The sequence below is a fragment of the Armigeres subalbatus genome, chromosome 2, assembly GCF_024139115.2.
Source record: "Armigeres subalbatus isolate Guangzhou_Male chromosome 2, GZ_Asu_2, whole genome shotgun sequence".
NCBI classification, from domain to species: Eukaryota; Metazoa; Arthropoda; class Insecta; order Diptera; family Culicidae; genus Armigeres; species Armigeres subalbatus.
This window is the reverse complement of record NC_085140.1, coordinates 51,944,401-51,969,899: the sequence shown is the minus strand read 5'-3', so window position 1 is coordinate 51,969,899 and position 25,499 is coordinate 51,944,401. Positions and strand designations below refer to the sequence as shown.

The window sequence follows — 25,499 nt, the reverse complement described above, 5'->3', positions numbered from 1 at the left end:
GGGTCGACGAAACCAACCGTTTTTATCACCGACGTAATCGGGTGATGCGAAAATCAACCTTCATGAATTCCAACTAAATCTGGTGCCGACTAAATCATTGGTATAGATAATATATTTAGTCGGATGGCTCTATCTAGTCGGATGGCTTACTCAGACGATCAGATCGTTGGCTTCGGAAGGAACCGAACCGGAGGCGGAAGCATAACGATAACGCTAAGGGTGTGAAAATCTCGACGAGGGAATCAGACGCCTCGGAGAGACTCCATCCAGCAACGTGGTCGCACTGGACGGTCAGAGGGGTCTCCAGCGGAGGACGTTTGTCGGGCAAGTGGCGCGATGGTAGTGTGTATGAGGCGGGCAATCCCGGCGGCATGTGAGCCGTCAGAGAGTTGGTAGGCCAGGGTGCACGCAAGAAGAAAATTCGTGAGTACGCATGATGTTAGCTTGTAAGCAGAAAATTTAGAGAAAGGGAACATTAGATGACAGGAGCAGTGGAAGAAATATCATTGGGCTTCGAATATATGTATTGAATGAGCAATTATGGCATTTGTCGAATTTCATTTCATTGTTGAGCATTTATCCTCCAGTTTGTGTGCATTTTGTCCGCTTTAGCAATTACGCTCTACCGCTACCGGAGATCTCACAACAGTAGTCCTACGTCAAAAACAGGAGAAAATGAAGATTTTTACGACGGGACAGTGCAATAAGGCCTGAAAAACGATATACTGTCTCATTGAATAGGTAGGTACTTATTGTCAGCCTACTTCTACCTCATGGCCCAACTTTGCCCAACATGAGTTCTCTCCAAAATTCATCAACCCTGGCCTCTCTGATCTTTTAGAATTTGAGTTCAGAGTGTTAGCCTAAATCAAAATCAATAGTGTTCCTAATATTTCAAAACAATTATGTGATCTTCTAAAAAAAACGACTATTTAGATATCGAATCTTCGCAAAAGACTCAGAAATGTGTCCATAAGTTGAAGAAATAACAACTAGAAACATTTGAAACTATAGATTGTCGCTTTAACGTTTCCACTGTGTTTCTTCTTCTTATTGGCATTACATCCCCACACTGGGATAGAGCCGCCTCGCAGCTTAGTGTTCATTAAGCACTTCCACAGTTATTAACTGCGAGGTTTCTAAGCCAAGCTACCATTTTTGCATTCGTATATCATGAACCAAACACGATGATACTTTTATACCCAAGGAAGTCGAGACAATTTCCTATCCGAAAATTGCCTAGACCTGCGCACCAATAATCGAACCCAGCCACCCTCAGCATGGCCTTGCTTTGTAGCTGCGCGTCTTACCGCACGGCTAAATAGGGCCCCACTGTGTTTACATACATGTATTACATATTGTGTTCCCTATGTTCCGGGTGAATGCACCATGTTTCAACGCTATCGAATCATCTCCCGCTATCCCCTGCTACCATACACAGAAAACTTCAATAATTTTCCAGAGTCAATCAACTATCCAATTTCCTACGGCACATCTCCACATCGGCAGGAAGGTACTTCATTGTAAAAACCCATTCCGAGAACCTGTCACATGTTTGTCTGTTTATTTTCCGTTTCAGTTCTCATTCATCTGCCACAGGTGCAGTCTTGAAGTGTCGCTCATTGTCATGCATGCCCTTCCCCGAACGGCCCAAAGGCTCATATCATCGTTCCAAACGAACATCCAGATCATCCGGCAACTCCTCAACTCGAGTTTCAGAAGCATGAACCATCTTTGTAGGTAGATGCATAACCCACCCACCCAGCCAGGGCAAAGCAAAATTTGGACCCAAACAAGTTTTGATTGCACCATTTCCGTTTCGGTAGGCATCCTCCATCGTCACCCGTTTCCGTTCTCTCCGGTTTGTAATCATTCAAGAGTAACGTCACATTCCATGTTGATTTCGTCGATGTTGACCCAAAGCCCCCCGCGCTCGCTTTCCTTTCGCATTTGTGCATCTTTTACAATCTTTGAAGCTAACTCAAGCAGCACTGCCAGAGCTAAAGCAGACGAGGTAGAGAAACTATTTGGATTAGTACCCACTGCAATTTGTGTGTGTGTGTTTATCCTTTCTGGTTTGCTTCTTGCTGCCTTTCTTTGAATGGATTTGTCCCATTCAAGTCCAGGAATAACGGAATCCTTTTCATTCGGAAGGAAGGCCTGTGCCCAGCCATGTCGTCGGAATGGCCGTGCATCAAACTCCGGTGCACAGCTGGTTGGGTATGTCTGTAGTTTGTTTGTCAAATATGGCAAGACACTTATGCACTTTCTTACGTGTTCTTTCGTCGAACGCTGGATGAATGCAGCCATTACAAAGAATCTGCTCTTACCAGGCACCGGGTCACGGTGTTACCAAGGACTTACACACTTGGCCGTCGTCGGTAAACAGTCGAGGGTCGTGTTTCGTCAAGCATGGGTCAAATGTTGGTTGGAAGGACTTAAAGCGGAACAGCGCAGTTGGCAATCTGATGATTTCACTCAGGGATGTCTAAATCTCATGAATGTGATCAGCATTATAGTTGTCGTTGTTGGAATACATACAGAAACTATTTCCATGATATTATACTGCCGTTTTTCCAATACGCACCCGTTAGAATTGGTGAGTTTTATTGAATCAAAATGACTCGTGTAAACTGAATCGAGCACAATTTTCCATCAAGTTTACCTGTCGTCTATTTTTCCCGCATAGCTTAATTAATCATCCGTAATCAAAACCAAAATGTATAATAACTCATTTTGGTGTATAACTCACACACTTTCAGGATACCGGAAAAGATCGTAAAACACTCTGAGTAATAATTAGCCAAAACATCTGATAAAATTTATCTGAGAGTTGTCCTCCAAAAGTTCTTCAAGCAATTAGCTCCGGAAATTTTCCCAGGAATCTCATCGACCATAGCCAACAAAGGATTAAAAAATCGGGTGATATTTGAAAATATCCTCTGAGAAATCGATTAAGAATCCATTTTAAAATGCCTTTAAAACTACTTTGAAAACTTCATCCAAAATTCTTCCCAATACTCTTCTGCTTGAGAAATTCTCCAGAGCTATATTCGGGAATTTCTTTGGAGATTGCTCTATTAGCTCTCTACAGAACTTCTCTGGAAAATCCACTTTGTCGTAACTGAACCAGTTGGGTACTGATTTACTGGGTATGTAAAGTGTCGAATGGATTGAAGACAGGGTTTGAAGTTGGATCTTATTGTTTGACATGGAAAAAATGCTTTTCAATTGGTTTGTCGATTTCACTTCTAAAAGCAAGAAATATCATTGAAAATGCTTCTGAAATTTTTGTTCCTTCAGGAATTCCTAAGGAAGTTCCTCCAGGAATTCCTCCGGAAGTTCATTGGAAATGCTTCTGAATTTTAGTTCCCCCAGGAATTCATAAAGAAGTTCCTCCAGGAATTCCAAAGAAGTTCCTCCAGGAATTCATCCGGAAGTTCCTCCAGGAATTCCTCCGAAAGTTCCTCCAGGAATTCCTCCGGAAGTTCCTCCAGGAATTCCTCCGGAAGTTCCTCCAGGAATTCCTCCGGAAGTTCCTCCAGGAATTCCTCCGGAAGTTCCTCCAGGAATTCCTCCGGAAGTTCCTCCAGGAATTCCTCCGGAAGTTCCTCCAGGAATTCCTCCGGAAGTTCCTCCAGGAATTCCTCCGGAAGTTCCTCCAGGAATTCCTCCGAAAGTTCCTCCAGGAATTCCTCCGGAAGTTCCTCCAGGAATTCCTCCGGAAGTTCCTCCAGGAATTCCTCCGGAAGTTCCTCCAGGAATTCCTCCGGAAGTTCCTCCAGGAATTCCTCCGGAAGTTCCTCCAGGAATTCCTCCGGAAGTTCCTCCAGGAATTCCTCCGGAAGTTCCTCCAGGAATTCCTCCGGAAGTTCCTCCAGGAATTCCTCCGGAAGTTCCTCCAGGAATTCCTCCGGAAGTTCCTCCAGGAATTCCTCCGGAAGTTCCTCCAGGAATTCCTCCGGAAGTTCCTCCGGGAATTCCTCCGGAAGTTCCTCCAGGAATTCCTCCGGAAGTTCCTCCAGGAATTCCTCCGGAAGTTCCTCCAGGAATTCCTCCGGAAGTTCCTCCAGGAATTCCTCCGGAAGTTCCTCCAGGAATTCCTCGGAAGTTCCTCCAGGAATTCCTCCGGAAGTTCCTCCAGGAATTCCTCCGGAAGTTCCTCCAGGAATTCCTCCGGAAGTTCCTCCAGGAATTCCTCCGGAAGTTCCTCCAGGAATTCCTCCGGAAGTTCCTCCAGGAATTCCTCCGGAAGTTCCTCCAGGAATTCCTCCGGAAGTTCCTCCAGGAATTCCTCCGGAAGTTCCTCCAGGAATTCCTCCGAAGTTCCTCCAGGAATTCCTCCGGAAGTTCCTCCAGGAATTCCTCCGGAAGTTCCTCCAGGAATTCCTCCGGAAGTTCCTCCAGGAATTCCTCCGAAGTTCCTCCAGGAATTCCTCCGGAAGTTCCTCCAGGAATTCCTCCGGAAGTTCCTCCAGGAATTCCTCCGGAAGTTCCTCCAGGAATTCCTCCGAAGTTCCTTCAGGAATTCCTCCGAAGTTCCTCCAGGAATTCCTCCGGAAGTTCCTCCAGGAATTCCTCCGGAAGTTCCTCCAGGAATTCCTCCGGAAGTTCCTCCAGGAATTCCTCCGGAAGTTCCTCCAGGAATTCCTCCGGAAGTTCCTCCAGGAATTCCTCCGAAGTTCCTCCAGGAATTCCTCCGAAGTTCCTCCAGGAATTCCTCCGGAAGTTCCTCCAGGAATTCCTCCGGAAGTTCCTCCAGGAATTCCTCCGGAAGTTCCTCCAGGAATTCCTCCGGAAGTTCCTCCAGGAATTCCTCCGGAAGTTCCTCCAGGAATTCCTCCGGAAGTTCCTCCAGGAATTCCTCCGGAAGTTCCTCCAGGAATTCCTCCGGAAGTTCCTCCAGGAATTCCTCCGGAAGTTCCTCCAGGAATTCCTCCGGAAGTTCCTCCAGGAATTCCTCCGGAAGTTCCTCCAGGAATTCCCCCTGAAGTTCCTCCAGGAATTCCTCCGGAAGTTCCTCCAGGAATTCCTCCGGAAGTTCCTCCAGGAATTCCTCCGGAAGTTCCTCCAGGAATTCCTCCTGAAGTTCCTCCAGGAATTCCTCCGGAAATTCCTCCAGGAGTTCATCCGGAAGTTCCTCCAGAAATTCCTCCGGGAGTTCCTCCAGGAATTCCTCCGGAAGTTCCTCCAGAAATTCCTCCGGGATTTCCTCAGGAATTCCTCCGGAAGTTCCTCCGGAATTTCCTCCGGATAGATAGATAGAGAGATAGATAGATAGATAGATAGATGAATAGATAGAAGATTTTTCGAAACCAATTTTTTTTTGGTGCCAGATGTCTTAGAAATGCATGAAACGTCGAGATCTGGTGTTACCTCTAAATAAAAATGTTTTGAAAAAAAAATGACTTTTTGGAACATGAAAAAAATTTCGAAATATTTTTTCCAATGCCAAATGTTTTAGAAAATCATGAAACGTCGATATGTGGTGTTGTTTCATGCATTTTCAAGACATTAGGCATAAAAAAAATTGATTTCGAAATTTTTTCTAAGTTCCAAAATTGTTTTAAGTCCCAAAAACACCCGATCTCGACGTTTTTTATTCCTAAATTCAGAAAAAGACCTTTTTTTCTATTTTTTTTTTTTTCGAGATAACACCAGATCTCGACGTTTTATGATTTCTAAGATGTTTGACATAAAAAAAGGATCTTGAATCCCCCCCCCCCCCTTGGAAAATTTTCGTGTTTCAAGACAGTCAAATTTTGACCGCTTTGCTCATGCCCTCAGCAAAGTCCGATTGAGCTAAAATTTTGTGTTAGTCAACAATATCAGAACGAAGTCAAGACATTCAGAGTAGAATGATGACAGTCCCGGGATAGATAAAAGCTGATTATTTGTTTGTTTTATATCGGTCCCAAATTACAGTTCCTTATAATTTGATTCTCATTCAATCATAACATTCTCAATCAATTTCCGCTTGATTGGATTCAATTTTGATTACAATTCGCACCCCGATACTTTGCTATCACTTGCTTATTTGATCGTATTCAAAGTTAAAGTGCTCCTCGTTTGTTCCTTCAATTCACATCTTGACACAAAATCTTCCAATCCTTTATCGGAAAGTGTTCCATTAACGAAGATTTTCGGTCGAAGCTTTCCCGAGTCGCAAAAGCATGGAAAGGTGTGCCCAACAGCAAATCCACGACGATGGCGCCACACCGGAGCGGTAACACGTGGCATAGCCGGGCCCAGGAAGGGGAATGAATTGATTTGTCTTCTTTGCGGTTGTCAGAGGATTTAGTTGATTCGTTCGGATGTTCATCCGTTCTTCCGTTCGATCGTTTCCATTTTGCTCCAGGGCAACAGTCGGTGTAAGGGATACTAAGCTCCCTTTTTTTTCTACCCCTGCCAAAACCATATTCACGTGCCAGTGCGATACCCGACCAAATCCGTATTCATTGATTCATTTATTCGCCTCAATTTGGAACCGATCAAGCAAAAAATTGAGAAACCGACTGTTCTCGTTGCCACTGCACTGTTCGGGTACCGGCGGCGGTTGGAGGAATCTCAGAATCGTTTACGATTACAGATGAAACCGGAATAGGGCGATTTTTTTTTGCAGAATATATATTGCATATGTTTGAACAGTTATGCGGTATTTTATTGCGTTGAAGTAATAGGATTGCTAAATTAGTTTCAATCTTGACAATGAATTGACAATCATGGCCACAATGAATTGCTTCACATTGTACGCTCAACACAGTGTACTATGTGCTTCATTATCTGCTTTTTGTTTAAACTTTGAAATAAGGTTTTTGCCTATATCATGAAAGTCAATTATTCATGCGTTGTATCTTCCCCCTAGTAAGTGATTGATTTAAGCTATCCCAACGAGTCGCACTCTTCTGTGATCAACTGTAGCAATCCAACTTCGGTGACGCAATACACGGAGAAAGGGTATCATCTTCACCTCCAGTACAAACTTGTTTGTTTTTCTGACTTGGACGAGCATACGCGCCAAGGACTTGTGGATAGAGATGAAGTACCCCCTTCTCCAATATGTACGCACATACACACATAAAAACACAAACACAACGCATGTTCGGCAGTTTTGTTTGAAATTGAGATTTCTGTCTCCGGAAGTTTTCGCCTGTGGTGGGAGGGACTCCGAGTGATGGTTACGCTCGAGTGGTTATTGTGTGAATGTGGACGGAAGCAAGATTTGATTGGGTTGAACGGAAGAATGGAAGAGAGGAAGGCAAACTTTTCCGATGTTTTCATAACCTTTCGAAATCAAACAGATTTTCGTTTCGATAAACTTATGTTCGATTGTTTTTCGCAGATACGGAGCCCCGAATGAGCTGCTGGAGCTGGGGAAGGTCACCCCTGGGACGTATTGTACAAGGCAGTACGACGAATGCTATCGGAAGCGTTGTCGGCTGCAAAGTCCGAACTATCCGGGAATGTATCCGCGGAACGTGACCTGCTACTGGACGATTAAGCAGAAAGTGGTACCAACGTGTAAGCATGCGATGGTGGCCATCAGTCAAGAGAATGAACACAAAGCGCTAGTTAAAAGGTGAGTGAATGTATGCATTTGGTGACAAAAATTATGGGGATGAAGATTTATTGTTAAGACGTGAACCAACTGAAAAAAGTATCTCTGAACAAACTTGAAAAACAGCGTGTCGTCAGAACTTGCTTACTGGAGTACTTGCAATACTACTACACTTGGGTCGCTTTTTACACGACTATTTCTACGCGGATTTTGGGTATTCACGTGTTTCTTCGTGAGGTACGAATGCCCCGCGTAAAATCAAATTCAGTGTAATTGAGAATTTTCTGATACAGAATTTATTCGGTTTTCCTGGTTTGCCTCAGAAAAAATAATTCCCATGTATCAAACTGACGGGAGTACAGAGAAAAAACATAGTAATTTCCAATAGAATTTGAAACAATTAACGAACTGCTGGAGCTGGAACTGATCGAAATAATTCTGAATTATTTTATATTATATTATTATATTATGTATATAATGCACTGAATCGCTATATACCTACTAAAGTGGAGGCCATATACGTGCTTACCCAGCCAACCACAAATCGTATATGAAAAGACAAATTTCATCGCATATGATGCTATTTAGTATCAAAATCGTATATAAGCACCAATAAAGGTGGCCAAAATATTATAACTATCGTATCTAATACCTGAATTTGGAATATTTACGATTCATTTCGAGAAAGTCATAAATCAAAATAAACAATATCGGTTTGATCGGATTGAATCGGAAATATCGTTTATACGGACGCGCATTGTTATACAAATCGTATATTGATGAGCGTTTCACGTATATAGCTACTTACTCCTGTACGCCTACCGAAGCCCACTGAATCTTATCGACAAATTAATTCAATTTTACTTACTTCATTCCTTTCGATATGCTTAAACGCCGATCTATCCATAAAGTGCTATTGCGCTGCTGATTACCGTTCCGTTTCAATGCCAAAAATGCGTGTAAGAACTTGAAATACAACTAAATAAAACAATTTCGGAGGTAAACACGGTGAAATAAAACTTTGCTGTTGTTGACGTTTCAACATCGTAAATATGTTCGCAGAATCATTTGGAATGCTGCGTAATCGTTCTTATGGAACGTTCACACGGTCAAGCAGTTTGACCAACATTGACTCCACCTCTCGTTTATTCAAACATCCATCAAGTTTTACCAACAGCGCCACGAACAATCAATTTATTCGACCAACAATATCACACACGAACGACCGAAGCGCCAACTTGAGCACCAACCATCAAAATATATATGAGGGTTTGTGCAACTTCACTACAAATGCTCAAACATGTTCGGCGAACCCTGACTCCACCCCCGACAACTCAAACCAAAATCAAACCGTTTTAATTTTTTCCAACCGAGCCGTCAACTGTCAAATGGTTGTTCGAACAACTTCACACACGTTCAAACAAAGCAGCAACCGAAGCGTTTTCTTGGGGGCGGAGTCAATGTTCGTCAAACTGCTTGACTGATGTGTACGTTGCATTATGCATGAACATTGTCCGAATACAGTTTGTAACGATCTGTTCCGTTTCACGAAGTAAGCGGCTTAAGCGCCACCCTCGAATTGAAGGACCGCAAACTCTTGTAATAACCCGGTATGAGGACTCCTGATCAGGGCAGGCCAAACAGTCGATCAGAACTTCAAAGGTACAATTTTGACCCAACCGACGCGATGCACATTAACCAAACCAATTTCAAAAAATCTAGGAATAATAGTATAAATTAAATTTAGCTATTAAACACTCTCCAACTCCGAGCGGTAGTCGTAGGATTAATCTCAGACTCAAACAATTTCGTTCAAAAAAATTCAAAGAACGACCACGGTCTGGTAGAAGTTCAAACTAAACTCGAAGTAATAATATTTTATTCAATATTTAACGAAATCAAAAAAAAACTTGTTTAACAAAAAGAAAATTTAATGAGTTTTACACTTTCATTAGTTCTGATTTCTAAAGATTTCGGTTCTAATCAGATAGACCGGCTACGGACCGGAAGACGTCTTTTTATTTTATTTAATAATTTGCCCTAATACGTTGCGCATACGTATAAACTAATAGGTCTGACCTTGATCTTCGACGAAAAACCTGTCCCTCGTCGGACGAAATCGAGTTCGTTGAAACAGGCGCTGCAAATATCCGTTGAACCAGCCTAACGAGCTTATGGCGATGATACGGGATGAACCACCTCGTGCGTGGGTTGAAACATATAGGGTAAATGCGTCCCTAGTATTGGTGGAGAGTCGAGCAGTGGATGCGTTGCTCGAAACCACACGTCTTGGCGCGACGAGTTTCTGGCCACACCGAATTCACCACAATTTCGAAAGCTTCACCGTTGGTTGCTCGTTCCAAAAAACACTGGTTCCTGCCTTGGCTTGGATCGGAAAAATCCACCCTGGATAAACTGCCCACGTTGGATGGGCGGCAGCCTGATCAACGTGGTAGAAAAATTTCAAAATGGGCTCTCGGCCTATTGCTCACCAGCTTACCTGATCAACTTCCTTTTTTATTCACCAAATTTTCAAAACTTGTTCAAATAGTCCTATCGAACTCACCAAATTTACTGGAACTATTGGGAAAATCAACAAAATTACTCAAAAAAGCTAATAAAAATCGCGAACTTACTTCGACTTTAGTAGTAAATTATATGGAACAAATTAATTTAAATAACTTTGGTAAAAATCTCACTCCGACAATAATGTCTTAACGGCTTGAACACTCCACCAGAAAGAATAATCGGACGCGAGACGAATATGGTTGAACCTAAAAATTAATACGCAATAACTACCTGATATTGTCCTTTCAAACAATAGGTATTTTTTATGATCAGCTTTGGAGAGAGTTTCTCACGGAGAAAACTATTTTTCATTGGTCTGAATATATCTGCATTGCGTAATTATTTTTGGAAGGAAAATTCCATCACTTACCACTTTTTGAATTTAGTTCGGTTAACTCGCCTAGATTTACTCTTCTCGCTAAACACGCTACTTTTAAGTTTAAAATTATTCACCTCATACCGAAATATTTCAAAAGTGTTTCGCTATTCTCCGCTAGGTGGATTTATTCATGATACAAAACGATGTAAAAATATTTCTTTACACACTCACCATAAAACGAGAAGTTGTATGATAATTAGGGTTACAAGTTTTCATACGCGATTCAAATCAGGGGTGGCATTGTGCATCTCGATTCGAACGGAATTCTGTCGAGTCGAACATGTTTGACATTACGGCTTTCGATTCGATCTCGAAAACGACTCATCGTTCGAGTATTCTCGAGGAGGTACAAGAATAACGAGATGTTTTGGCATTATGAAGACTCGATAGCACACTGAAAAACGACTCAAGTCGAATGAAAATCACTCGTCACCTTTATAGCTTTCGAGAGTCATTTCTTGCTAAAAGTTTTTCATCATATTTGTTTTTATTACTCTACGGGAAGAGTATAAATGTTTCATTATTGTATCTTGAAGAAAAGAATGTCATTAGTATACCTACTTTTATAATTTCCAGACAATATGCAATCTCTAATTATCCCGAAATCCTCGTAAAAACGACTTCAACTCAAATCGTTTTTTTTTGCAGTTTTCACGTATTTCTTGACGATTTCGATAAACCGCGTGAAAAATCTATGATGAAAATCTGCGTAAAAACGTATATAATCCAAAATCTACGTAAAAATAGTTGAGTTAAATAAAAAACCCAGATTAATCCACCTAGCAGTGATGATGCCTTTCTCGTGCATTATAAAATATATTGAAAAAATCACTTTAAAAAGGTCAAAAAAGCTCTTTGGGTGAATAGATCACATTTTTTCGATCATTTTTAATATTTTTGCCTTGCCACCATTCAAAAACAATTGTTTTTTAATTTTTTTCTACAGGGGGACCTTTCGGAAAAACAATGATTTTTCAATAATTCCGAAAAGCAATGAACGGGCCCATTTTCAATAGCAAACAATTCCCTGTCGAATGCAACTTGTTGCGAGTAAATCGGATAATTCTAAGTTCTAAAACGTGTGTCTACAAAATTTATACACATAAATACACAAAAAAACAGACGTCACCTCAGTTTGTCGAGCTGAGTAGATCGGTATATAACACTATGGGTCTCCGGGCCTTCTATCAAAAGTTTTTTTTGGAACAATCATATAGCCTTTCGGTACAACTTTGTTGTACGAGAAAGGAAAAAGCATATGTTACAAATATGCGATCGTGGGTAAATAGTACAATAATTAGCGCAGCGGCACGTTTCAAAAAATACATTATAAAATACAATATGGATTAACTGTCCAGACAGCGCGTCTACAATTGTTTTAGGGCCGATTCCCACGAGGTGTTTTTTCACCAATGTAATATAAAAGTTCAATAAAACTAGTTGTATGTCATACATTGATTTTGCATGCCTTTGTGTAATAATTGTATGTACAAGTACATTTGTGAAAATTAACAACACAATTCACATAAATATCAATGGAAAAAAGCCGCATAATATGGAAATAATGAGGTGTATGAAAACGAACGTTATGTTCAAATCACCCAAATGCCCAAACTACACCATCATTCCACCCAAACCACCCAACCCAATAAGCAGTTAGCCTCAATGACACGCCTCTTCTTTCCTTCCAAAGCAGGAAAAAAATGGCAGCAAACGTAACGAGCGCACGAGAAAGCATGTACCTACGAATGCGATTTTTATTTCCAACGATGAAATTTTTACAACTGTGTTGATGCGAGCGGATAAAGTCATCGGCTTCGGTCTCTATAGCGCGTGTGTTAGTTTTCGTGTTCCACATTTGAAGCTTTGGAAAGCTTTGCTTGAGAGGTTAGCATCATCAATAAAGCACGAAAGAAGCAACACAAACTTTAATGCTGTCAGTATACACGGTGCGAAATTTATTCATTGAATGTGGAAATGCTACACACTTAATTTGTTTTACTCAATATTGTGCGGTTACTTGCTGAGTTTTTTTAACTTTATTAAACTGTTTTTTTTAATCTACAGATTATATTCAACACCATACTTGCTAAATGAACACGGTCGGTTAAAGTGGCTGGTCCTTTAAAGTGTTCGTGAAAGTAGTCGTTAGATTATTCGCTGTTGGTTTGAGCGAGACAGAGTATATGACAAAAAAATCAACCAGCAACTTGCGGTTTTTGGTTCGAAATGAACGTTTGTCAGCAATGGAATAATCCATCTAGATTTTCTACTAGATGGCTTTTTGCTGTACTATAAATCTCGCATAACTTTTCAAAAGGGCCTAAGTAACATTTTTTTAATGAATTAATTTGAGTACTGCAATCAACAGAACAACATGAAAACTATTGATTGCAGTATTCAAATTAATTCATGAAAAAAATGTTACTTAGGTGCTTTTGAAAAGTTAAGCGAGAATTCATGAAAAAATGTTACTTAGGTCCTTTTGAAAAGTTATGCGAGAAATGTAATAGAAATGCATGAAGCCAAATAGGACTTTTTGGGAACTTGCAAGTGTTCTTATTGTTAAGTTGACTTTTTGTCAATTTATTGGTCAATACTTAAAAGGTGCTGTAAAAAGAAAAGTGCATACTTAGAGCAAGATTACCGGTGGTGAGTTTAAGCCGTTTGGCAGCGCAGTATCATTACTTGACACTTTACCGGTCGCTACTAAATGCGCTTCTATAACAGTAGCGCGACTGACAGGTGACCAAATTTGGTAGCGCGGCAAGAGCGCTGCTATTTGATGAACTGTCAACTGTCAAACGTCACCGGTACAGAATACAGCAACCAAATTGAGAGCCGAAAATAGTGACCGATACGGAAACGAGTGACGAAACTACAATGAAAGCGCTGCGCGGGTGATTAAAATGCTCGCGACCGATAATGATGCTCTTAGGTTTTCCAAATCTGATGCAGACTATCTTTTGAAAAGGGTCAAACTTGTTTTTACTGATTTTTTCAAATGGATATAATCGATAAACGACGCTTCCTACAAAAAGTGTTGTATGGGTGACTGTCGCAAAATCATTCAAACTTTCTAATAACACATTTTGAAAATCTCTAAATAGAACCCTACACTAAAAATCAATTTAAAAAATAAAAGTAAATTTGCAAAAAACGCTCTTTTGATTTGGAAGAAATTTTGTCTCAAGATAGGTGATTATATTCCTACCAACCGTCCATACATCGCAAGCCAGGCACTTTTAAGGGAAAAAAGTTTTTCTAACAAAAACTTTTTCTTGACGGAATTGATTTTTCAGTGTCTTTAAGGTGGATTTAACATATGTATACATATATACTCATATTAAGTATTCCTGTACAGTCAGGCAGAGTACAATGTTTTGGTCGTAACTGGTCGCAACTAAAAAAGCTAATAATGGAATATAATATTTTTTGAAGATATAAACCCCTTTTTAATATTACTCTTAATTTAAAATCAAACTATATTTAGTGACTAAATTAGACAATGTATCATAAAAATAGATTTGCTTGGGGTTCTGAGAATGATGGCTTTCATTGGTTTAGTTTCGGATGAAAATACACTGAAATAATTCCGACAAGAAAAAGTTTTTGTTAGAAAAACTTTTTTTCCTTCAAAGTGCCCAGCTTGCGATGTATGGACGGTTGGTAGGGAACATAATCACCTATCTTGAGCCACAATTTCATTCAAATAAAAAGAGCATTTTTCGCAAATCGACTTTAAAATTTTTAAACTGATTTTTTTCAGTGTAGGGCTCAATTTGGATTGTTTCCGATATTTTCACTAGAAAGTTTGACTGATTTTGCGATGGTAACCCATACAACACTTTTTTGTGGGATACGTCGTTTTTCTATTACAGTCAAACCTCCATGAGTCGATGTTCTATGACTCGATATCGACTCATGGAAGCAAATTATTGCATATTAAAAAATATTTTCTGGGTTACTGTGATGCTCCCTGCAAAGAGCTATCCAAGGATTTTCTATTCCACATCTCGATATTTCCATGAGTCGATGGTCCCTTCAATATCGACTCATAGAGGTTTGACTGTATATCCATTTGAAAATATTAGCAAAAAAATTTCAGCTCTTTTCAAAGGATAGTCTAGATTAAATTTGGAAAAACATTTTTGTTTTCATTTCGGATCACCTGGTGATTTTTCATTTCTCATTTTTCATTTCTTACTTCTTACTTTTCACTCCTCACTTCGCACTTCTCACGTCTCACTTTTCACTTCTCACTGCTCACATCGGCCCATAGGGGAAAGAAATGACAGAAATGACGCTTAACTTTTAAAAAGAACATATGTCACCTTTTTTTCATGAATTAATTTGTGTACCGCAATCAAAAGCTATCATATTGGTCTGTTGATCGCAATATTAAAATTCATTCATGAAAATATATTTCGTAGGTCATTTTGAAAAAATAAACTAGAATTTGCAGTGTATACATGAAATCTTAAAATAGGTACTTTTTAACTCATTAATGGGTTTCTATGTTTCTTTGTGCCCTCCTTAGCCGTGCGATTAGACGCGCGGCTACAAAGCAAGACCATGCTGAGGGTGGCTGGGTTCGAATCCCGGTGCCGGTCAAGGCAATTTTCGGATTGGAAATTGTCTCGACTTCCCTGGACATAAAAGTATCATCGTGTTAGCCTCATGATATACGAATGCAAAAATGGTAATCTGGCTTAGAAACCTCGCAGTTAATAACTGTGGAAGTGCTTAATGAACACTAAGCTGCGAGGCGGCTTTGTCCCAGTGTGGGGATGTAATGCCAATAAGAAGAAGAAGATGTTTCTTTGTGAAGTTTTTTTTTCTTCCGTGTAAGCTGTGTATTCTATGCTGTCATTTTTCCTGTTTCGAATAAATTGTGGCTTTTGTGAATATTACCTAGAAAAGCGATAGCTTATTTGTTACGAAATAATGATGTCTCATAACTCTTTGAATATTTACTATTTTTTGAGCCGTGCCATCATTATGAAATTCAATAGCGAACAAGAAGAAAACATTCCCCATCGAATGCAACTTGTTGTAGCAAAATCGATTCAGGTTTAGTACTAGAAAAATTGTCTAATGTTTCAATGTGCACACACATACGCACACACACACACACGGACACACACACGGACACACACACGGACAGACAGACATTTGCTCAGTTTGTCGAGCTGAATCGAATGGTATATAATACTATGGGTCTACAAGCGCTCTATAAAAAGTACGTTTTGGGAGTGAAATGAAAGCCTTTCTGGTACAACTTTGTTGTACGAGAAAGGCAAAAACGCGCAAGAGATGACCCAAGTGCATCTAACTAAAACACATGGAAACATCAAAGTAATTTATTATTGAATCCTTTTTTAGCTTTAAATTATTTAGCTCAAAATTGGATCTGTGGCATAAACTCGAATAAATATAATAAATGCTAAAGCATTTGATGAGTTTGATTGCTCTACGCATGCGGTCGCGGGTACTCAGACGACTAATGACGGTGGAAGACCGACACTTGATTACAATTAGAGCAATCAAATGCTTTAGCCAAGCAAGCCTTTGGCACAAATCCGCCCAACTCGTTGTAGGGGGCATAGAGTGTGATCCTCTCGATTAATAAACAATGTGCACTCGCTTGACTGTGGATATACAACAGTAAAGCACATGTGAAGATTGGACAAATCAAGCATCCGAACGATATTCAATTTTCAAAAAAAAAGCTAATTGTGGTTGAAGTTGGTACTCGGATTCTGATGGCTTTTCCGCAAACGTGACCTTCAAGTGGTCTTGTTGTGCCTATCTAGAAAGTAGGAGGTTGAGGGTTCGAGTCCCTACAAGACACGTGGATTCTTTTTCGCAAATTTCATATCAATTTGTCCATTTAGAAACATGTGCTGTGTATATGCACAGCTCAGACATTTAACAAAAAAAAGTTTTACGTACGGCCTAGTTGCCGAATAATATGTATTAATAATAAAAACTTATAATTTGTGTCGTAACTATATCTCAATTTATAAAACATGTCGTATTGGCATAATGTTTTAATCGGTTTCAACTGCTCAATAAAAAATATAGATTTTATAGTCATTGAGCACGATTTGCTTGTTTATAAATTAACTGCCCATTCATGCCCTGAAGGATGCCTTTCCAACAGGCAACATGCTTCACGCAGATGAAATTACTCATATTCTCTTTGTTCACTCACATTCGCAATGCGCTGAAGACTGTCTCTCCAGCATAATAAACACGGAGACAGCTATCTCTTATTCTCTCTGTTTACATTTCGTTTGACAGAACTTACTCGATTGAGCTAGTACAGCGCCATTCGAAATCTTGTACTGCAACTGAATGAAGTCGAACGAAATACATAATGCCGCAATTTTTCGAAACGAATGCAAAACGTACGAATCGAGTGATTCGATTCGAGATGCGCAATGTCACCCCAGGTTTATACATGTAACAACGACGTACTTAAATCGTATAAATGTAGTATATATCGTAATTTGTAATATCGAAGCTCTTGTCAGTACTAAACTTCCATCTACATTATGATTGTCAAAATAGTTCTGCTTTTCAAGAGTTGCTAAGTAGCACCGATGGTAGGGTATCGGCCTTTAGATCCAGAGGTCGAATGTTCGAGACGGGGCTTGTTATATTTTTATATAGATCGTATTAATGCTTACGAAAACTCAAGCAAGTCATTGTTCAGTACGTATATGGCGGTTTTGTGCATTATATACATGATTCATTGTAGGCATATGGTAACCTATATCATTTGCAATACGTATCAAAATGTTGACTTGGTAATAAGGGAAGATCCATAAAGTACGTCACGCAAAAATGGCGATTTTCAACCCCCCCTCCCCCCTTCGTCACGTTTTTTTGTAAGAAACCCCTAAAAAAATTGATCGTCACGCTGCTCACAACCCTCCCTCCCCCCTAGAGGCGTGACGTACTTTGTGGACGGCCCCTAAGGACTTTCTCGGGTTTTCATGAATATGTATACGACTTAGTGAATAAATGATAACAACCCTGTCTCGAACATTTGACCTCTGGAACTAAAGGCTGGTGCTCTACCCTTGCGCTACTCAGCAACTCTTAAAAAGTAGCAAAATTTTGACAATCATAATCTAGATGGAGATTTATTATTGACAAGAGCTTTAGTGTACAATATGAACTACATTGATACGATTCGGATGCCTTGTTGTTGTACGTACAAATGTGGCTTGAATTAGAGATGGGCAAAACGGATCACTTTGATGAACGGATCAGATCTGGGTCATTCATTCTAATGATCCGGATCTTTCAACCGGATCCGATCCTTTGAACAAAACGTAAGGAGAATGCAAAAAAGTGAAACCTTCGTCATTCTGTCTCACACTTTTGAACAGTCCTGACAATAACTTTACCCTTTCTTGTTTACAAGCGTATGGATTACAAAGAATGAACTTTTTATTTTATTATTTCCTTACAAATAGTCAAATAATTTGCTGATCTGGTGAACCGGATCTTTTAAAAAATGATCCACGAATCATTCACTCACTTTAGAGATCCGGATCATTCAACCGGTTCCGGATCTGAACGCCAATCTCTACTTTGAGTCGTATATGATAACAACCAGGGATGCTAAGAAATCGCTTCTAGCGACAAAGAACAAGAGAGTAACGGTCCACCAGAGTAGCTTGTGTTCGTTCTGATATGCGACCACCAGTTACTCGCTAAGCGTAACAAAGAGAGAACAAAACGTACGAGAGCAACGTTAATCATGCCATGTGACCGACTCTCCTACCTCCTAGAGTAGTTTAGTCTTAAGTTGTTACAGACAAGATTAATCCTTTGTCGTGGTATCCAGCGATTCAGCCTTGTTCGCTTAGTTTTATACGTAGGGAGTAAACGTTTGTCGGAGAGTGTTACAGTTAGCGAATAAAGGCAATCTCATCTTGTTCACTTTACGAACAAGTGCAGCTTTTGATGATTAGTACATTTGGGAAATCCCATAAAATTCACTGTAACTTCTGAATGCATGGTTCGATTTTAACTTAATTTGGAATACACATTCATTATTAATTAAACAACTTTTTTTTTTTTTTTTTTTAAACTTTATTAATGTGTAATTAAACAACTAATCAATGGGATTAGAGGCTCCCACGCAATACAGCGGAACGGCGACGGAAATGGCAGATTTGATACTTAGCCCATATATTTTTGTCAAATTCCGCTGGATTACGTTTAGGGCTACATATGTCATTCGGTAAAGAGGGAGCAGGGACGGATTCAGGGCCTCGGGCCCCCACAAATCTTATGTACCAAAACCAACATTTTTTCTACATTTTGGGGCCCCCACAAGCTGTCGGCCCCGGGGCCCCCTTCCGGCTAAATCCGGCCCTGAGAGGGAGGGACTACTTTAGAAAACAAAGAATTATGTGTAAATTCTGAACACGTGGGTCGATTGCAAACAAATATGGAACATATATTCATTATTTCCTCCTACACCCATGGGTGGATTTCAACTAAATTGGGTATAGGTACATTCTTTATTTTCTGAAGACGATTATGGATGGAATAAGTGGGTAATTTCGTAACGTATGATTTTTCAACGCATTTCAATCACATTTAAATCTCGTAACCTTTCTGGCAATGGTTTGTATCATTCCTCTTCCCCGCAAGATACATGCTCATACATTGGCGGGCAAAGAAAATCTTTTACGCCAAGCGTACATATTAAGGACCTTAGAATCGTCATATAATGTGATAACAATGAAATTTTGCTATTTAGTGCATTTAAGATGATGTTTGGAATTCGAATCAGAGTGTTGGGCATTTGAGACAGTTTTGATAGAATCAAATTATTCAGCATTGATAGTAACAATCAATAAAATATAATTATCAAGCGCGTATATTCTCTATTCTTGCGCTACCCGATAGAAACAATTGGTCAATAAAAAAATATTAATTGAAAGTGTTCTGAATATGAGTCAAAACGGTAATAAAATTTAATCTAATGGTATTTTTTGGAGCTAATTGCGTAACTACTCATCAAGTAACAATGCTGCTCCTGGCGTGAAAGATAGCACAGACAATTTCAGACTACTATGTTGCACTGCACGTATCAGTGATGCTCTCAAAGGAGTTTAGCGATCATGATCTAGGATATCATGACTAAAGATACTCAACCTCTATTAAAATCGATAAGGTACTAATTATTGGGGCGATTAATCAAGACGCGGTTTTCGTTGAGTGAAAGCTCCTGAGTACTCCGTTTAGCTATGGGAGCGTCCACAAATTACGTAGCGCTTAGAGGGGGAGGGGGATTGAGCGAAGTGTGACGTTCCATACAACATTTTCAGATGTTTCATACAAGAAGTGTGACATAGGGGACACTCAGAACATGATACAAAATTAGATGACAAGCCTGTGGTGGTAACAAATTGTATTGAATTTCCACCCGTAAACATCCTAAGGCCGAACCGAGAATCAAACGGGCTATCATCGGATTGGAAATCCTACGTCTTTGCTAGCAGGCTGACTGGAGACCCCCAACTGAATTTGTATTCGGATGTCAAGGGGCTTGTGTTTTAATATTTAAAATATTTCCAGTTTTAGTCGGATTCTGGTTGAATATAATATTGCATTCCAGGTGCTGGTTCGGTTATAAAATTAACACTGAGGTAAAAGGACTTAATAATTTTAATCAAACGTCTTATGAAAATTTGCCCCAAGAAAAGAGTTTCAATATGTTGCCTTATGAAAATGATTTTAAAAAAAAGTAAAGTTGGGATCAATAGGCCAACATGTAGACCACATGACCATCGACGGGTAAATGAAGCACTGTAAGTGGAATAATCATTTAAAGATTGGCGCCAGTTGTGAATTTCGAAAGTCCAGTTCATGAATAAATACATCCGGTTTGAATTGTAATGTAAATCCAAACCATCTCTTTCCCTACAGTGCACTTCAAATAATCTGAACGTTGTTTCTATCTGAATTTTCAGCTACATTTCACTGCAAATGCTTAAAAATTCACGTGAAACTTACGTGTCCGGTAAATTCTACCTGACAACTCAGGTAGAAGATACCTAATAATCACGTAGAATGATAAATCTACGGGAAAATTAGGTAAAAGTTTTTTTCAGGTTTCCATCTGATGCAGATTTTTTAGGGGTACATTCATTTCATCGATAGGTTATTGCGCGTGATGAACCTAACCTTATATTTTTGACAGGTACTGGTCCTGTTTTAAACGTTTCGGATTTAGCCCTCCTTAGCCGTGTGGTAAGACGCGCGGCTACAAAGCAAGACCATGCTGAGGGTGGCTGGGTTCGATTCCCAGTGCCGGTCTAGGCAATTTTCGGATTGGAAATTGTCTCGACTTCCCTGGGCATAAAAGTATCATCGTGTTAGCCTCATGATATACGAATGCAAAAATGGTAACTTGGCTTAGAAACCTCGCAGTTAATAACTGTGGAAGTGCTTAATGAACACTAAGCTGCGAAGCGGCTCTGTCCTAGTGTGGGGATGTAATGCCAATAAGAAGAAGAAGAAGGATTTAGAATTGTTGCCTTTCTCGTATACAAAGTATACGTAAAGGCTATATGTTCTAGTTTAGTCTAGTCTAGTCTACATATACACAGCCAGTTCGTTAAAGAATCCTGGAAAGTGATAGATTCGACGACATGTTTGAAGTACATCATAAATGCAGTTCAAACATAAAAGCGGCCAAGCCTACTGTGCAGTGTTGTTAATTTTTTTTTATGGATATCAAGGCTCAACTCGACTCCACATTCAAGCCATAGAACGAGAAAGTAAAGATGGATTAAACGTTGGGATTTACATTTCAAGGAGGATTAATATACACTCCTTGAGTCCTCGAAGTCTTGGAATGGGACACAGTTTTTAGTCTAGTGCCTTGGCTTATACAATGATTGACAAAAGTATATGTGAAGGCTTTATGTTGACTCTAAAAACAAACTTTTACTAGAAGGCCCGGAGACCCATAGTATTATATTGCAATCGACTCAGCTCGACGAATTGAGGTGATGTCTGTGTGCGTGCGTGCGCGCGCACTTGTGTGTGTTTGTGATTTGTGTGATTTATCTTCTCATTTTTTTTATAAATGACCGTTCCTGAATGTAATACAAATCTAGCTGGTTGAAATCGATTCATGTGCTTGGAAGTGATACCGAATAACATATTAATTTTTGAAAAACCACTCCCACTCCACTAAATGAACTCCTCATTCATACCCTCTCCATCAACTAAAAAACCCACTCGACCCCGGAATAATCGACCTCTTGATATTAATGATGTATTCCAAATTTGATTGAAATCTACAAATTATTTTAAAAGCAATACTGAATCATTGGTTTTCTAAAAAAAATCCACTACACATATATCCTCCCTATTTTCTAAAACAGAAATGATTAGCTTCGTGATATAGAGAATATGTAGTTTAAATTAATTGAAATCGAATAATGCGCTTTTGAACCACACTAAATGAAATAAAACCCACCAGCACCATACACTCTATATCGCCAGCTCATCATCTTTGTCGCTCTCTTATTTCAACAGCGAACAAGCTTACTCCTCTCTTGTTACAATTTACGATTCTAGTTAATCGCTGAGTGTTACAATCTCCCACAAACCTTAGTCGCTAGCGCATGGAGAGCAAGTTTATTCGTCTTTGTTTTGAATCCCGAACAACTTTGTCGGATGAGGCACCTTACTCTCCAGAGGCTACGAACAACCGAATGCTCCGATTCACTTGTTCATCAATAACAAAGCGGTGGAACGAACAATCGTGAATCGACTCATGTTCGTCAGCAGTGCATCCCTGATAACAACTGATTATCCTCATAATGTTCGGGGGAAATGCTTATCTAATCTTCCGGTCAATGTCATCATATAGTGCATATACTCCTGTATATATACGATTGTGATGCATCACCAGTGCTACGATGTGCACGTATTACCTGGCAATCTAACTGCATTGATTGTCTGCCTTTTCAGAATTCTAAGAATAAGATTCCGTTGAAATATCACAAATGATGGTAATTGCTTGTGGAAAGGGAAAGAAAAGTGCAGTGGGTACCGGCCAAGTTCCCCCTTGCGGTGCTAAAATGATAAGCGGGAACAATACCTAATTCCATTTAAATCAGCCTATTGACATCCTATTGTTTAGCCCATCGCCAGATCGTAGCCAGGATGTCCTGGTCTATAAATATTTTTTCATACTGCGTTTCAATGATGACAGCGGTCTATGTCTATTGATGATGATGACACCGCGCTTGTCACCGGCTCGATTTAAATCGTTTAGTATCATTAGTGATAAGCACACGTTATTATTTTATGTGGGGGGCACGCATAGAGATGTCGTAAAATCCCGATTAATCGATTAGTTACTAATCGATTACTCTTGATTCTTGTCGATTATTGAATCGATTAATCATTGTATAGTAATCGATTCAAAATTAATCGATTATCACAACGATGAATCGATTAATCGAAGTAATCGATTAATTTGCGACATCTCTAGGCACGCATGGAACATATTTTTAAACGCGGGTGTTAGGCGGCTGACCCATGGTCGACCAAATAGTAAAATTTAGCTAGTATATTTTAATTTTGTCTGATTGTTTTTATTTTATTTTTATTTTTGCCATCAAATGATTAGGAGCTTATTTTCAGCAGCTCATAACGCAAGAGAGGGTAAAACTCTGCGTTGCATAGAACAGTTTAAGAGGTCCCCGATTCGGTGCATTGTTGCACTGTCGTGTGGGGCATGATTGTCCCATGTCGTTTATGGCGATGTCGTTCCCGCATCTATGACGCCTTTGCTTGAACATATCATTTTATATAATCGCTGGACATGTTATTAATTCATTCTTGTTCTCAAATCTTGTGGTAGATACTTTTGGAGGCTGTCAAGGTGGTGGGAGGGACATTGCCTATGAGTGGCAGAGGCGGCTGTGCTCGGGGCGACGGCGGTATGGTGAAAGCAGTTTCTGGATAGTTAGTATTCATTTTTCATTCTTAAGAGAATATCTAGAATAATATTATACCGTGGGGCATCGAAATCCGTACACTTAAGCACCTTAGTATATGAAAAAGTCATTAGAAAATAGGAATCGAATGTAAATAAAACGTTTGTCATTGATACAGGCGCATGAAGGCTTCTAATTTTGAAGTGTTTCACATTTACTCATTAAAAACAACGAAAAACATGATAAAATAATGAATTAAATCAACTACTTCTGACTCGAAATCCGTCCACCGTGGACGGATTTCGAATCAAAGGATCAAAATCCGTACAGCTATTTCTTAACTAAATATTTAAATTGAAACAGTCTGATTGACTAAACTACCACTGTAAATAGTTCGATATGCACCTTGAGAAGCGATCCCTTGATTTGTATTCCGCTTATCTTATGTAATGATTTGCAATTAGCAATTAAAACACAGTTACTTTTGGTGCCATTATGCTCTACCCGAAAACAAAATGGCGGCAGAAACTCCGCGTTTGGTCGGTAACGATTTGTTTTTGATTTATGTGGTTTTAATTTCAAAGCCTTCTCTCCAATTATATGCCCTAAAAGCTTACTGTCAAGTATCTGAACAGGTTTAGAATAATTATTCCTACATTATTTACCTTTAACCTTCTTTAATTTATTGATATCTCATGAGGTGGACGGATTTCAGTGCTGTACGGATTTCGGTCCCGCACGGTATTGCTTTTCTCACCGAAGAATAGACTACCGTGCAAATTTGTCGAAGTACCCAAACAAATGCTCACACGTCCAATTGTATAGAAATTAGCGAAATCACAATCCAAAACATCATTCTTGCACCTTTTCTCACACCCCAAAAAGCTCTTTCTTGCAGTGGAGACGTCATCCATATATGGAGAAACTGGTGGGAACATATTTTGGTGGGACAATATTTTTTGCATGGGAGTCGAACACGGCGCAAAATTTGCAATATTTTGATGAGCAATAACAATGCCATCCTCTATATTCCTAATCACGAGCTTTATTAGTAGCATAGGTTATCAGTACTCCTAATATACTTAATTCGGTGGGCACGCTTGGAACACATTTTTTACTTAAGTTCAACCAAAATTGTAAAATTTAATTGATTTATTTATTTTAATCTTTCTGCGTCAAATGGGTAGGTATTTGATCCCCCACCCCTCCTGCTCTCTCCTTTTCTATTTTATGTTTCCAAACTTAAACCAACGTGATCACACTAATCCCAAACTGCACGTACCTCTATCATATCAATCTACATACGAATCTACATACAAGAAGCGGCAATCACCAGAAAACGGATTTCAATCATTTCCTTTCTACCACAAGTATAAATCATCTAAGCTATAATAAACTCTATCGTAGCGATCCCGAACTGTCTAAACATCTATTATGAACATAAACACAACCGTTTCTATCTCTACAAACATGTCTCTAATAAAAAGGTTCCATAGCAGTCGCTAGAGCCGGAAGCGGTCAACAAGCCGCTCCACATTCTCCTCCTTTATCTTCTATTCTCTCACAAGTTTACTACCCTGAAACTGAACTGTTTCGGACCCCTGAAGCAGAGGACGGGACGCTCGAGCCTACCAGTCAGTGGATGGAAAGGTCCGTTGTGATAAAGGGTCTATCACAAGCCTCGGATAACTTGGAATAAGTTTTCCACGAGTCGAGTTCACATTGATTTCATGAGTTCTATATATTAATCGTCACGTTGAAAATTTAAGCCAGCAGTGTAAACGTATTGCCTAGTGTCATACAACGTAGATTGGCCACGGCCCGGGGATACGTTGAGTAGAACAAGAATAACAAGAATCAGCAATGTCTTTCATCGTGTTTACTTTCGAAGTGTGTTTACAGCTCAATTACATTTTTGTTGTTCGATGAATTGTTTGTGCAGATATTGAGCGATAATATTTGACAGCAAAAAAATACACCGGAAATAATCGGAATTTTGGCA

At 39.6% G+C, this 25,499-nt stretch overlaps 1 protein-coding gene across 1 annotated transcript in view; it reads left to right on the top strand.

The window, feature by feature from the left end:
• Window positions 1-25,499, top strand: part of LOC134214388 (uncharacterized) — a 292,243-nt gene that overhangs the window by 150,361 nt on the left and 116,383 nt on the right. Inside the window, 1 exon segment of the mRNA XM_062693771.1 lies at window positions 7,343-7,579. Within this exon segment, the coding sequence (XP_062549755.1) occupies window positions 7,343-7,579 (237 nt within the window).